At 38.1% G+C, this 13,953-nt stretch overlaps 1 protein-coding gene across 3 annotated transcripts in view; it reads left to right on the top strand.

Moving 5' to 3' along the window:
- The window catches only part of LOC136258873 (uncharacterized), a 76,325-nt gene that overhangs the window by 5,106 nt on the left and 57,266 nt on the right, over positions 1-13,953 (top strand). For 2 of the 3 annotated variants that reach the window (XM_066052234.1, XM_066052235.1), the window contains exons 3-7: positions 6,588-6,758; positions 7,850-8,038; positions 9,884-10,054; positions 10,456-10,617; positions 11,822-11,872. In XM_066052234.1, the coding sequence (XP_065908306.1) occupies positions 6,588-6,758; positions 7,850-8,038; positions 9,884-10,054; positions 10,456-10,617; positions 11,822-11,872 (744 nt within the window). The remainder of the gene's footprint in view (positions 1-6,587; positions 6,759-7,849; positions 8,039-9,883; positions 10,055-10,455; positions 10,618-11,821; positions 11,873-13,953) is intronic. The other variant, XM_066052237.1, reaches the window with a different exon arrangement.

Below are 13,953 nucleotides of genomic sequence, written 5' to 3'. Positions count from 1 at the left end.
ATTTTAAAGGATAGCATACATAGGTCATGAGATATGACATTTTTAAGTTTGTCGTTTTTCCATACATTGTCTATGAGAAGGAGCAATCACATAATAATGTGTGGGAAAACAATTAATGTCATTCTTCAATTTAACATCATTTGTAGGTATGAATCTAGCCTCTCCAAATTTTAAAGCAATAGAATATATAGATCATGCATGAGATATGACATTTTGAAATTTGTGGTTTTCCATACATTATCCATGTGATTGTCCGGAAGGGGCAACTGTTACCCCCTCCCATAGATAATGTATAGGAAAACTGCAAACTTTAAAATGTCATATCTCATGACCCATATATGCTATCCTGTTAAAAATTGGAGATGTTACTTTTGACATTCACACCTACAAAATTCAGGTTGGTAGGGGCAACGGTTTAAAATTCCTTGTTATGAAATTCATCTATTGGAAATTATGAGTACCTGCTTCGAGAGAAGGGGCTTATAATTTCCAATTGATCAGTAGAAATAGGGTCCGGCTACGCAAACTATATCCTGAGTGGTATGCTCCTTTGTGCCTTGCATTCATGAACTCCTGCTAATACAAAGGCTATTCCCATTTATCCATGTAAGTTTTGGACAAGCAAAGTGCATTAAATTCCACTATTCAACCACAACCTTCATGATGTCATTTCTTGATGATCAGTACATCATGTGATCTGGCCTGTATTAGTAATGAGTGTTTACTTGCCATACCACTAAACAATATATTATATGTAGTTGACTAGTTGTAGTGACAATGTGGTGACTTGTAGTGTATATGCAATCCTAACTCATATGAGGTTATCTTGAATTCAGCTCGAGGGGCCCGACACGTATCGGATCTAGGCTTATCTTGAGACTCGATCCACTAAAAATCCTGTGAAATCCTTTAGATCTTAATAATCTCTTCAAATCCTCCAAATCAGATCGTTTAGTCTAAAATCTCTGAGAATCTCCAAATCTTGGACGAAATCTTTAAGTCCACCTTTCAATCCAATACGAATCCTAAAATCTTGATAAAAATTTCCGTAAAACTTCAAAAAATTCTCTGTAAATTTATCTCACCTATTCAAGTAGGTGCAGGTGCACATGTAGTCAGCTGCAAAGAAAGAAGACCTTTGTGTTCAGGTTGTTTTCTTCTTGAGCTATAACGTTTTTATTGGTTTTTCTTCTACCAATTATAGTGTTAGCTCGCATGTCAGTGCCTGGGCTGCTTCCTGCTCGTTCCTGCCGAGCCGTCAGCTGTTGTCTGGGAAGGAGACTCAGCCGAGGAGACTCAGCCGCTCAAGAGACTCTGGAGCGGGCTTTTGAGAAGTCTCTGACTACCTCTGGAGTTGCCTTGGAGACCTATAACCGTGTGGCATTTTGGTTCCGGGCGTAGCTAATAAGTAACTTGGTGAGTTATATTAGCTACGGTCATGCGGTTAAGAATAACGTATAACTAGTTTAGTGGCTGTACAACTTGAAAATGATAATATGCTGCATACTGAATTATTGGGCTAATTTTTGTCGCTGTCAAATTAAGGCTTTGTGTGAGGTCAGCAATCCGGCAGAATTCTTTGGCCACTGCCAGCTATGCAAATACATACAGTAGGTCTTTATCTCAGTCTTGGTCTCTTCAGTTATGGAAGTCCTACATATCACAGAAGAAGTGATATCATAGCTTCACCAATCATTTATTTTAAATTTTACAGTAACTGCATGCTAACTTCATACCCCCATAAATTTAAGAAAATGTTTGACATAAGAATTCTACTTTGGACAATAATGCATAGAGTAACCATTTTGCTTCTTTGTAGCTAATTATTTTTGTTCTGTATTCAACAGGTGAATAGACGATATGCGTACCATAAATATTCTAATTAACACGTGATTCTTTAACACGTCACAATGGTGACTGAATGTATTGTGGTCAATGGGCGAAAGGTGCAAGTCGCGTCATTGCGTCTACAATAGACCAGCTACTGATGATTCTTCGACAACAACAAATTAAATTCCTCTAACTTGTAAGTAATGTGTTGTAATTGAGAAGCCGCACCCGTAGCTCTAGCGGTGAGTTATTGTCTGAGCCGCATTCATTATTATTAACACTTTACAGTGACCAGCACTGAAGGTCTACAGCAACATGTGCTGCAGCCTTAGGATTACCTAACCTAATTTCAAGGACTTAGACTTAATGACTTCTAGCTGGAAAAGTGTAACAGAAAAGGGGCCAAAGTAAGGAAAAAAATCCCTCCAACCCCAGGATTCGAACTGCAGGTCACCCAATGTCTAGTCGGGGCCACACTCAGTCTTCCTCCAGGAGGGATGTATTTTCTTCCTTAAACCTAAAGTATTTATTATTCACTGCCCATACTTTTGTATGGGATTCGCAAGAATGAGTCACCTTTGAGACTCGGCACCACGCAAGCCTAATTGATCATTTTCTTTCGAATAGTTTAGTATGCGTATCGTCTATTCCATAGCTTTGATACCCACTCTATAAATGTGATGTCTCTATGCAACGTGAACTACCTCCTTATGTCATGAAGTGTCTTCTCCTATCTGGCTATGATGAGAAAGATGTCATCCAGACTATGGATACCACAGAAAATGAAGGTAATTTAATTAGCATAATTGAATAATACATTAATGAAAGGCACAGAGAAGACCCTGAGTTAAGTTTTGGATTATGTTCTGGACAGCCTGGTTTACTGTTTCAGTTTCCTCCAGGCCACTGACTTCAAGTATGTAATTTTGTCAAGAAAGTTAAAGAAAAGTGTACTCTCTTGAACGCATGTGTGATTCAAGTAGAAGTGGTGTGGCTTTAAAGAAAAGTCGGGATAACAGCAAACCAATAGTTGACAATTCCTCCACCAGGCCACTTTCTGCAAATGATATTACATCTCAAGTTTGTGGCTCCATACAAGATTGGGCTAAAAACCCAAAAATGCTGTCTGCAGCCATTTGAAGTATAATACACATTACATGGGCTTGTAAATGAGGAAATGTTTTAATGCGAAAGTTCTCTGTATTTTGTGTTGCCATGCCATTCAATTACAAAAAGTCAACCAGTGCTATCAGATGTAAGAAGTGTGCTGCCCATGCAACTGAACTTTCAAACCAGCCTACAATTGATGGGGCTCTCCTGAAGTGATCATTAAAGCTGCCAGCCAGTTCAAAACAAAGCACCAGTGATAATCACCAGTGATAATAGTTCCCCTGTCATACAATCCAGTGATAATACAGTACAGCTCAAAGGTAACGTCGCGAGTATACACATGCGAGTAATGCTCGCATCTTCTCGCGGGGTCATTCTTTTGCAATGTACTGTACAATACCAGTGGAATATCGCGTGAATATGCACTAGCCGCGCGAGAAACTCGCCACACATGAGAACACCTGCTACTGAGTTTAGTAACTTCATACAACACTTAACTCACGTAAACATTTGTGATCAGTCCCATAATTATGTTCGTGCAAGCCTAGCTAGCTAATTATACAGTAGAATGCAGTAAACGCACGCTGGGCCCGCAGAACACAATGGGTGGAATATATTTACGAAAACGAAAAAAAAATCCGTAAATTCTAAAGCGCTTGTTTCACAATGAAGGAAAGTGATAACACCAAAAACCTTGGTAGCATCGTGATCCCAAAAGCAAGAGGAGTTCCACAATCTTTGTTTCGTGTCAGTACTCTCAAGGAGACAGAAGATATCAGCGTTAGTCTGCCTTGCGTTGAACAAGTGGTTCACTATCGCTTTTTCTCACGTTCGTTCGCCTTCGCCGGTCCCCCGTGGACTTAGGAAAGGCCTGGAAGACAAAACTTACCCAGCAATGGATTTGCTTGTTCATGGAGAATTCAAGGGAGAATTCGATGGTAGAGGACTGCATCCGTATGTTATGATCGTTTTATTTATTTATTTATTTTTATTATTTTTATGGCACTCCCTTCCACCCACACGTCTCTATGGAAAACAAGCTAGAAGAACAACATAAAAAGGGAAAAAGAAAGAATTTACCTACAGAAAAGACACCTAAAAGAACCTACTACAGAAGCCCAGGGAATGTTAGTGAACTGGTAGATGATCGTTTTATTAAACGCCTATAGTTTATTGTCACTGTACAAATCGATTTTTTACTGTTAGCACTTCGTAGAGGCGCTGTAACTTCGAAATTTCTTGGCTTCTAGAGTTAAAACTTCGGTTGACCATTCTTTTAACTATCCGTAGTAGATAAAGAAAATACGAATTAGAAAAATGGGGTTCTGTGGCATTACTTGGTGACCAATACATCTAGGTTTACGGTAGCTACTGCTAGCTACAGTACTGACTGTAGTCCGTGACAGAGTCGAGGTCAAGTCAGTAGCTAAGTTACCAAGTATTCGGTAGCTACAACACAGGCATTGCAATAGGAGACTTCACAGCTGGCGGAACTGAGCCAGTGCCGCCTCCCAAGACCATAGGTTAGACCTGTTATCTGGTCTTGTGTGATGCTCTCGAGTAAAGTTAGCTATCGTGGAGCATTACTGTAGCCTTGCTGCATCCACATGGGGCACTCGAGCACACGTCACGGCAGTCATGTGTGTACGTGCGACGTTACCCGTGGGCTGTACTGTAGTTCTCCTGTCTTACAATCCAGTGATATTATTGTGTATGATTCACTTAAGGTGGCGCTAAAGTAATAACGCGCATTCTTGACAACAATCTGCTGTGTCTCAACATGGTCTCAATTTAAGACATATTGAAAGCTAGTACTTAATTTTGCATACAAATAAACTATGCATACAGGAATCTATCATTCGTAGAGAGTATAAAGTGTAGAACTGCTCTCAAACCAAGAAATCGGTGGTACTTAGTGGACCACAGAAGACGCGTTATCTCTCAATAACCTCAAGTTTTAGCTCCAATACTTCACATGATGAAAGCATACTATTACAAGAATCATCCTACGTATCAATAAGTGGAAGCGATTTACAAGTCGAAATATATGGCGTTTAAAAGCAGATGATAGCCTTGTTTCACCGTTCGTACTAAGCGAAGAAGCCATAGAATGGACATATGATATACCGATACGTAGAATTATTCAGACACTATTGCTTACCATTCATACGAGGTTTCGTGGCAGAGAAAAGATAATGTTTGTAACAGGCTGTAAGGTGAGTCGAAACAAATAATAATTATTAGTAGCGCTTGTTTTCACGTTGTCAAGGTTGTCAATTTGTTGTAAAGGTGAGTTACATTCCACCTGAAATGTGTAACAGCAGCTGTTTGTTGTTTTTGCTAACAACTCACCTGTTATTCGTGGCTGTTTTTACGCTTGGTAAGTTTATTATGGTTCTGCGCCGAATTAGCCCCCGCCTGATTTACCACAAATTGCGTAGTATATGATATGTTACGTCATATGTATTTGCTATGGCTTCTTGTGCGCGTCATTGCTTTATCGCCACCTTAATTCACGAATAACCACTACAATGCAAGTGGTTTTTGCTAAATTGGTAAACAGCAAGAATGATTGTTTCACAATTGAAGCTAGACAAGTGAACACTCAATCAGGAACAACGGACTGTGACTTATTTTCTGCTGTATACTGTACCAGCTTAGCAAATGGACAAGATCCTTCCACCATTTGTTATGATCAAGTGAAAATGAGGGATCTCCTATTAAGATGTTTGGATGCTAAACAAATGACTCTCTTTCCCATACTTAGAAATAAGAGACCAGGTTCAAAGTTTAAAACTGTTAACATTTTTTTACATGTCACTGCCCAGATACAGTTGATCTGTTGCCAGTGTTGGGAGTAACGCGTTACATAAGTAACGCATTACGTAATATTATTACTTTTGTGGTATCTAAGTGATATAACGAAATACGCTATAAAAACGGGTAATATAATGCAAGTTACTTTACTTATAAATGTAACGCGTTACCTAAGTAATATAGTTACTGTAACGAGTCTAATATTACATAATATTATTTTTAAAAGTAACAAAGTTACTAATCTCGTTAGTTATCCTCTGAGTAACGCTTACCCACAACGAAGTAACAAAGCCTAATGAATGAAGCTTATTCACCAGCTTCTTACTTATAACCAAGATTTGCACACTGTCCAACAACGCAATCATGTCACGTGATAAAATGGTAGTTTCACATGTGACAGCCTGTCTGTTGCGATCGATGTGAGACTTGGTACCACTTAGCTTACATTGAACAATTGCAAACAAGTTTGGATACAAGACAGTGGCACTGTGATGTGTGTGTGTGTGTGTGTGTAGCTACATCATGATGTAATGTTTCAAAATTCCTTTACTCATGCTTTATGTAAACTATTTTACTGCATTTATACAGATTTGAAATACAATTACAATATTTTAAATATTAAAATACTAGCTAAAATCCCAAATCTTCACCATGGGATCGGATCTAGGCTTTGCGTGGTGGGCCCCCTGATTCAGCTAGTGTTCCTATACCAGCCAGCTCAAGTGTTTAATTACAATAATTTAATTACTTAATTTGTGTTGGTGTATAGTTGTGTAGAGGAAACACGTCATCAACTGAAGTTATGTCACAAGATAATTTCTACTATGTAGCATACAACAAGTACAAGTAGTGCGATTTCCACTGATAATGTACCACGGGATGGGAGAGCTCCTCAAGGGTCGGTCATTCCTCCTGACCTCTCTTCTCCATTACCTCCACCACAGCCAACGAGTCTTTCTGTTGTTGATAATTATCCAGAACCCATTGCTGCTAGCAACAAGGTGAGATACTTGCCTTCAGCTTCCTTTCTGGGATAGTAAGTAATAAACAATAGTTGTGATGTATGAGAAATTAAGTACAATCTACAGGCATTAATACAGCAGATTTTGAAAGTGTTTGATTTTATCATGGAATGCTCACCATCTGGTGTAGAGTGTTTAGTGTTAATATTGTGAATCCCTGCTATACAGGTTTGGTCTTCTTTTTTCAAGTACAAGTACAGATCATATAGAGGTTTTGTCTTTTCAATATTGTAACAATGAACTTAGGAACCATTTTGTTAAGCTCTCTCATTTGTAGGGGACAAGAAACAGAACTTTATTGAAATGACCATTCTATTTAAATACCACACCAGCATTAATACTTTATGGGTGCTTATTAACTGTTAACACCTGTTTACACAATCAGGTACAACCCAGGTGGTCTCCCTATACAAGGACTAGTACTATGCTCCTTTGGGCCTTGTGTTCATGAACTCCATCTAATACAAAGGCTAGTCCCATAAGTTTCAGACAAGCGAAGTGCATTAAATTCCACTTTTCAACCACAGCTTTCATCAAGAGTTCATAATATTTGTATGGGGGAGAGTGTCTAACTCTCAGTATGGCCTGTTGAGTAAAGTTCACCTTTCATCAAATCAACACCTTCATTGGGGATAGAAAACTGTTGATTGGTGTTGATGAAGGCAAAGCCTTTGTTCTGAAATAAGGCTGAGCTGTTACTTTATGCAGGGTGTTTGGTGAATGCATTCAACTCTCCACCATACTCTTTTGCTTTCATGATGTCATTTCATTTCTTGATAATCAATACATCATGTGATCTGGCCTGCATTAGTAATGAGTGTTTACTTGCCATACCACTAAACAATATATTATATGTAGTTGACTAGTTGTAGTGATGATGTGGTGACTTGTAGTGTATATGTAATCCTAACTCATATGAGGTTATCTTGAATTCAGCTAGTGTTCCTGTACCAACCAGCTTGAACAACCAAGTGTTTAATTTAGCAATAATTTAATTACTTAATTTGTGTTGGTGTATTGTGTAGAGAAAACATGTCATCAACTGTCACAAGATAATTTCTACTGTGTAGCATACAAGAAACACAAGTAGTGCGATTGCCACTGGTCATGTAACACCAGAAGGATTGGATGGGAGAGCTCCTCAAGCGTCAGTCATCCTTCTTGACTTCTCTTCTCCATTACTTCCACCACAGCCAATGAATTATAACAGTCTTCCTGTTGTTGGTAATTATCCGGAACCCATTGCAGCTAACAGCAAGGTAAGATGATACATGCCTTCACAAGTAATAAGCAATATTTGTGATGTATGTGAAATTAAGTACAGCTAGTCTATAGACAACAATAAAGCAGATTTTGAAAGTGTTTGAATTTTCCATATTGTATTTATCATGGAGTACCCTCTCTCATATACCTGGAAACTTTGGCAGGAATAAACTTGCCACGATAAGATTTTGACGAGAAAATGTTTGGCAAATTTGTTAGTAGAGCTAATACAGATTAGTATTGGACAAATTATTTGGCAGATTTTAGTTTGATGAAACACCACTCAGTTGCTAAATTCGCCAAACTTAGTAGGGACAGAATATGGAAAACTTTAATCCACTGTAGGTTGTATGCGTCTGGACTGTAGAGTTTTCAGTGTCAATATTTTCACTCCCTGTTACACAGGTTTTACCTTGAATATAATAAACACGATGTACTTTACATCACTTGTATGTTGACATGTGTAGAGCAATAATACATTGTGCAGAATATGCTGTAGATGGGAAAAGTTTTTGGTCTATCAATTAACATCACTCAATACAACTGAAACATGTACTACAACATTCATACAATCTAACTACATACTATACTACTATTATATCTACTGTCAAATATTTCCTACAGATACTATCATTCCATTCCACATTCCATGTTTTATATCATCCTTGTTAAGAGATACTGATTTTTGAAAGGAAACTGTATAATTATTTTGAGTGTTATGCTTTTATTTGTGTCTTGCAGCATTTATGAGCTCCTGTTATGGTTACGGTATAGTCACGGGTAATCATTCAAATTTTTGAAGCCTATCGATACTTTTTGAGAAGGCCATAAAACCAGTCGACTGAGTTTAGCAGCATGAAAGGTTTAAAGTGAACAAAAAGCCCTTCATATTTAATGTTTTTATGTTGCTATAGTGTAGTTTGAGGCAGGTGGAACACTACAAGTTGTAGCAAGACAGGTAAGCCAGCCCATACATCGCTTAGCTCGATCCAGCTGTCACTACCATGTCTTTCCGCCGCCAAATGCATCAAAAGCTGTAGGCTCTATGGGCAGTTCTGGGGCATGGTGATGCTGTACATTAAATTTATTAGGTCCTGTGGAAGTGTTTTTGGCGTATTTCTTCCCAGTGACAGAGATACAAGCCTTCAAAGAGCTTGTTTCACTTGAAGAAACTACTAAAAGTTTAATAAAACATCTTCACAAACAGTAACTTAAAATATTGCTTCCATAGGACCTAGATATTTTAGTTGCTTAGCGATTCAGTAACCTGTTAGTCTGGTTTTTTGCAGTGCGTTTTTGAAAGAACATCAGCTCTATCATGGACCACACGCCCAAGAACAGTTGTTGTTCTGCAGTATAAACAAACAAGTACAAATAGTTGTATTATTTCCACAACACAGTTGGTAAAATTATTTATCCCTTGCTTGGTTTAGAGCAGGTTCTGTAATTTGTTCCACCCACGCATTTTAAAGTATTCATATACCATAACCAACTTGTCCCACTTAATATTCATGCCATGTAAAAGTTTCAGACAAGCAAAGTGCATGAAATTCCACTACTCAACTACAACCTTCATGATGTCATTTCTTATGACCAATACATCATGTGATCTGGCCTGTAGTTGCAGTGATGTGGTGACTTGCAGTCCTAGCTCATACAAGGTTATATTGAATTCAACTAGCTAGTGTTCTACTAATTTACCAACCAGCTTGAACATCCAAATGTTTAATTTAGCGATAATTTAATTACTTAGTATATTATTTGTTGTGTAACTGTCATCATGAGCTCGAGATTAGAAGATACGCACCATCAACTATATTATGATAATTTCTACTCTGTAGCATACAAGTTTAGACAGTGTGATTTCCTCTGATCATGTACCACCAGAAGGATGGGATGGGAGAGTTCCTCAAGCATTGATCATCCCTCTTGACTTCTCTTCTCCATTATGTCCACGTAACAGTCTTCCTGTTGTTGGTGATTATCCAGAGCCCACTGCTGGTAGCAACGAGGTGAGATACTTGTCTTCAGCCTCCTTATAGGGAAAGCAACTAATAAGCAATGTTTGTGATGTATATGCTGTCTGCAGGAAATGATTTTGATGGTGTTTGAATTTTCCATAGTATTTTTATCATGAAATACAATCTCTATGTACACACATTGTTTTGGTATTGCTGTATTGACATGTATCATACTATATCCTTCACTAGCATGCATGCAAGTGCATTGAACTAGCATCTATTATAGCTATTAAATCCTCAACAATACTCTACATTTTCCATCCCATTGCATTAAAAGCAATCGAGATACTTTAATTTTTCAGTAAACTCTGTTTTCAAAATCCTAGATCCGCCACTGTTGAGTTTAGAGGAAACGCATCATCAATTGTATTATGATAATTTCTACTCTATAGCATATAACAAGTACAAGCAGTGTGATTTCCACCGATAATGTACCACCTGAAGGATGGGATGGGAAAGCTCCTCAAGGGTCGATCATTCCTCCTGACTTCTCTTCTCCATTACCTCCACCACAGCTGATGAATTATAACAGTCCCATTGCTACTAGCAACAAGGTGAGATACTTGCCTTCAGCTTCCTTTCAGGGATAGTAAGTAATAAACAATAGTTGTGATGTATGAGAAATTAAATACAGTCTACAGGCAATAATACAGCAGATTTTAAAAGTGTTTGATTTTATCATGGAATGCTCACCATCTGGATCTTAGGCTGTAGAGTGTTAGTGTCAATATTTTGAAGCCTGCTTGCTATACAGGTTTGGTCTTCTTTCTTCTCGTACAAGTACAGATCATATAGAAGTTTTATCTTTTCAATATTGCAACAATGAACTCAGGAACCATTTTGTTAAGCTCTCTCCTTTGTAGGGGACAAGAAACAGAACTTTATTGAAATGACCGTTCTATTTAAATACCACACCAGCATTAATACTTTATGGGTGCTTATTAACTGTTAACACCTGTTTACACAATCAGGTACAACCCAGGTGGTCTCCCTATACAAGGACTAGTACTATGCTCCTTTGGGCCTTGTGTTCATGAACTCCATCTAATACAAAGGCTAGTCCCATTTATCCATGTTAAGTTTCGGACAAGCAAAGTGTATTAACTGGCCTGTATTTTAGTAATGAGTGTTTACTTGCCATACCACTAAGCAATACCATATTCACTTGGTTAAATGCCACGGCAGTTATTACCTTAGTTCCAAAAATCGATGCGGCGACTATTCATACTGGACCACCAATTGATACTCATGAACGATGTTTAAGCCATTATTTTCACAATCAATTGTGGGACCACTCAAGTGCAGCGACTATTAAAGGTGCGGCGGTTAACCAAATAAATATGGTATATTATATGTAGTTGACTAGTTGTAGTGACAATGTGGTGACTTGTAGTGTATATGTAGTCCTGAGGTAATGTTGAATTCAGCTAGTGTTCTGTACCAGCCAGGCCAGCTTGAACAACCAAATGTTTAATTTAACAATAATTTAACTACTTGGTGTATTTGTAGTGTAACTGTCACCTTTAGTTTAGAGGAAATACATTGCCAACTTGAATTCATTAATACAGTGACCATCACAAAACCTTTACGCTGGTTAGCTACAATCCTTACACTGAGACAACAGTATGCATGAACTGGAGGATATCACATGATCTGGAGGGTCACTAAACTTTTCCACCAGTAGATACACAAGTGTGTCATTTGTGAAAGTTTTCCCACTCATAATATAGTTTTTGTTTACTAGATTTTCTGTTGCAGGATGAGGACTACAATGTGGAATTTGCCTTGCTAAACCTTTCCGTTAACAATGTAAGTTATGTATTAATATTTAATATAGACTAGTGTTAATTGGTTTAAAAATGAAGTAGGGATCCAGTGATAAAAAGTAGTGAAACAAGAAATATGAATAATGGTAGCTATTACAACATGGCTAGGTGGGAAATCCCTACATTGACATGTTGTCACCATCTGTTCAATGTCAATGTAGAGATTTTCCCACATAGCGACATAGTAATGCCATCATTCATCTAACGTTTGCAAGACAAGAATATTGATTCATGTCAGTAAGGTTGCTGCCTATACAGCCTAAAATCTAGTAATATGTCAAAATTTCCAGCTGTCAAAATATGATTGATAATTGTCATCAAGCATTCTTGTGTTCTCCAAAGAGACAAGTGTTTTGAGCACGTAATTGAGTACTTGTGTCCATCTTCAAAGAAAATTAAATGCACTGTGCAAAACAAGATAGGTCAAACGTCACCATATTGTACATTTGCTACAATTCTAGAGTTATACCCTTACCTTGGGAACAGATCTGGCTACTCACTAATGATGAGAGTGAAATGTATTCTAATAGAAGTAATTGTATTTGGGGTTCTGAATCTCAAAGCACTGAAGCATATTCTTGTTAGCTTTGAACACATGGTTGTATTTTAGCTCTACTGGAGACTACAGGAAGTATACTTTGGTTTTTTTTAAATTGATGGGGTCAAGTAGCTATAGCAACTTCAAAAAAAAAAACGGTTAATGCTCGGATCTACTGTAAAACATTAAATTTCAGTACTTGTATTGGTAGTAATAAAACTAAATTGCCCTTATCATTAGTACATGGTCATTAAACTTAAATCCTGTAGTGAGTGGACTGTCTGATTTTTAATGGGTGCAGTTGGACACCAAATTTTTAGCAAATAAAGGGTACAATATAAGCTTCATTTTGATTACAGCACAGCTATGATATGCATGTGTGACTATTCTATTAGAGTTAATGGCTCTGGTAGTAGTGTGACTGCTTTATTAGAGTATTTTGATCTTGCTCATCTCAAATGAGTTACATAATAGATCAAGGGGTGTGGTCACCTTATCAACTACAGCTTTATGATGTTTTTAGGGCACTAAGGGGTGTGAACATCATGCCCTGATCATTTGAGATCATGGTTGCTGTGCTCTGGTTGCTGTAGAGGCGTGGTTACCGGCTCTGATCGTGCTCATCCTGGTCCACTTTCAGCAGTGATCCAATCATTGTTTAAAAGCTAGACCAACTAAAACATCTGCTTCTTCCATCAAATAATTGATACAGAAAATTAAATGTCTCCATGTTAAGCTTACAGAAGAAGACCACCATTTAATTGAAGTTCAAAGGAAAGCCAAAGCATAGAAAGGATAGACACTCATCAGTCTAGTCTCACAGTGCCCAACCCCCAAAAAAGGAGTTGGGTGCCAAGAGACTAACACTCATTGGAACCAGAAAGAACATCCCACAGTGAATTTGTCATTATGGTGTGAAATGGTGGCTGTGTGCTGCTTCACTAGCCTCTAGCCTTGTGATTGCATGTATTCAGCCAGGCTGGCTGACAGGCTGGCTGACAGGCTGGCTGACAGGCTGGCTGACAGGCTGGCTGACAGGCTGGCTGACAGGCTGGCTGACAGGCTGGCTGACAGGCTGGCTGACAGGCTGGCTGACAGGCTGGCTGACAGGCTGGCTGATAGGCAGACCAAAAATAGGGTATTTGATAATTTTTTGGCCTCCTGTAAGTAAGCTAAGGTTATTCCATAAGTCATTTTTGTTACATAAAGATGATTACTGATGGCTGCATTTTTGGAGGCACCATTTTGTTTGGGAGGATCCAGTACGGTAAACCCTCAGTTATCAGAGCCTTGTTTATCCAAAAATTGGAAATGACTGTTCTATTAGAACAGCTGTATGTTCTTTTATAGTATTTCAACAGAGCTCTGTATATATATATATATATATATATGAGCTTCACTTATCTGAACACTTTTACCATTACCTAAGACACTCAGATAACAGAGGGTCTACTGTACTACCATACTGTCCAATACCACATAGTTACTGTTGAAAGGTCATTGTTTTTGATATATGTGACCCACCG

Source organism: Dysidea avara, chromosome 6 (assembly GCF_963678975.1).
Source record: "Dysidea avara chromosome 6, odDysAvar1.4, whole genome shotgun sequence".
In the NCBI taxonomy this organism is placed as follows: Eukaryota; Metazoa; Porifera; class Demospongiae; order Dictyoceratida; family Dysideidae; genus Dysidea; species Dysidea avara.
This window is presented reverse-complemented; position numbering and strand designations above follow the sequence as displayed.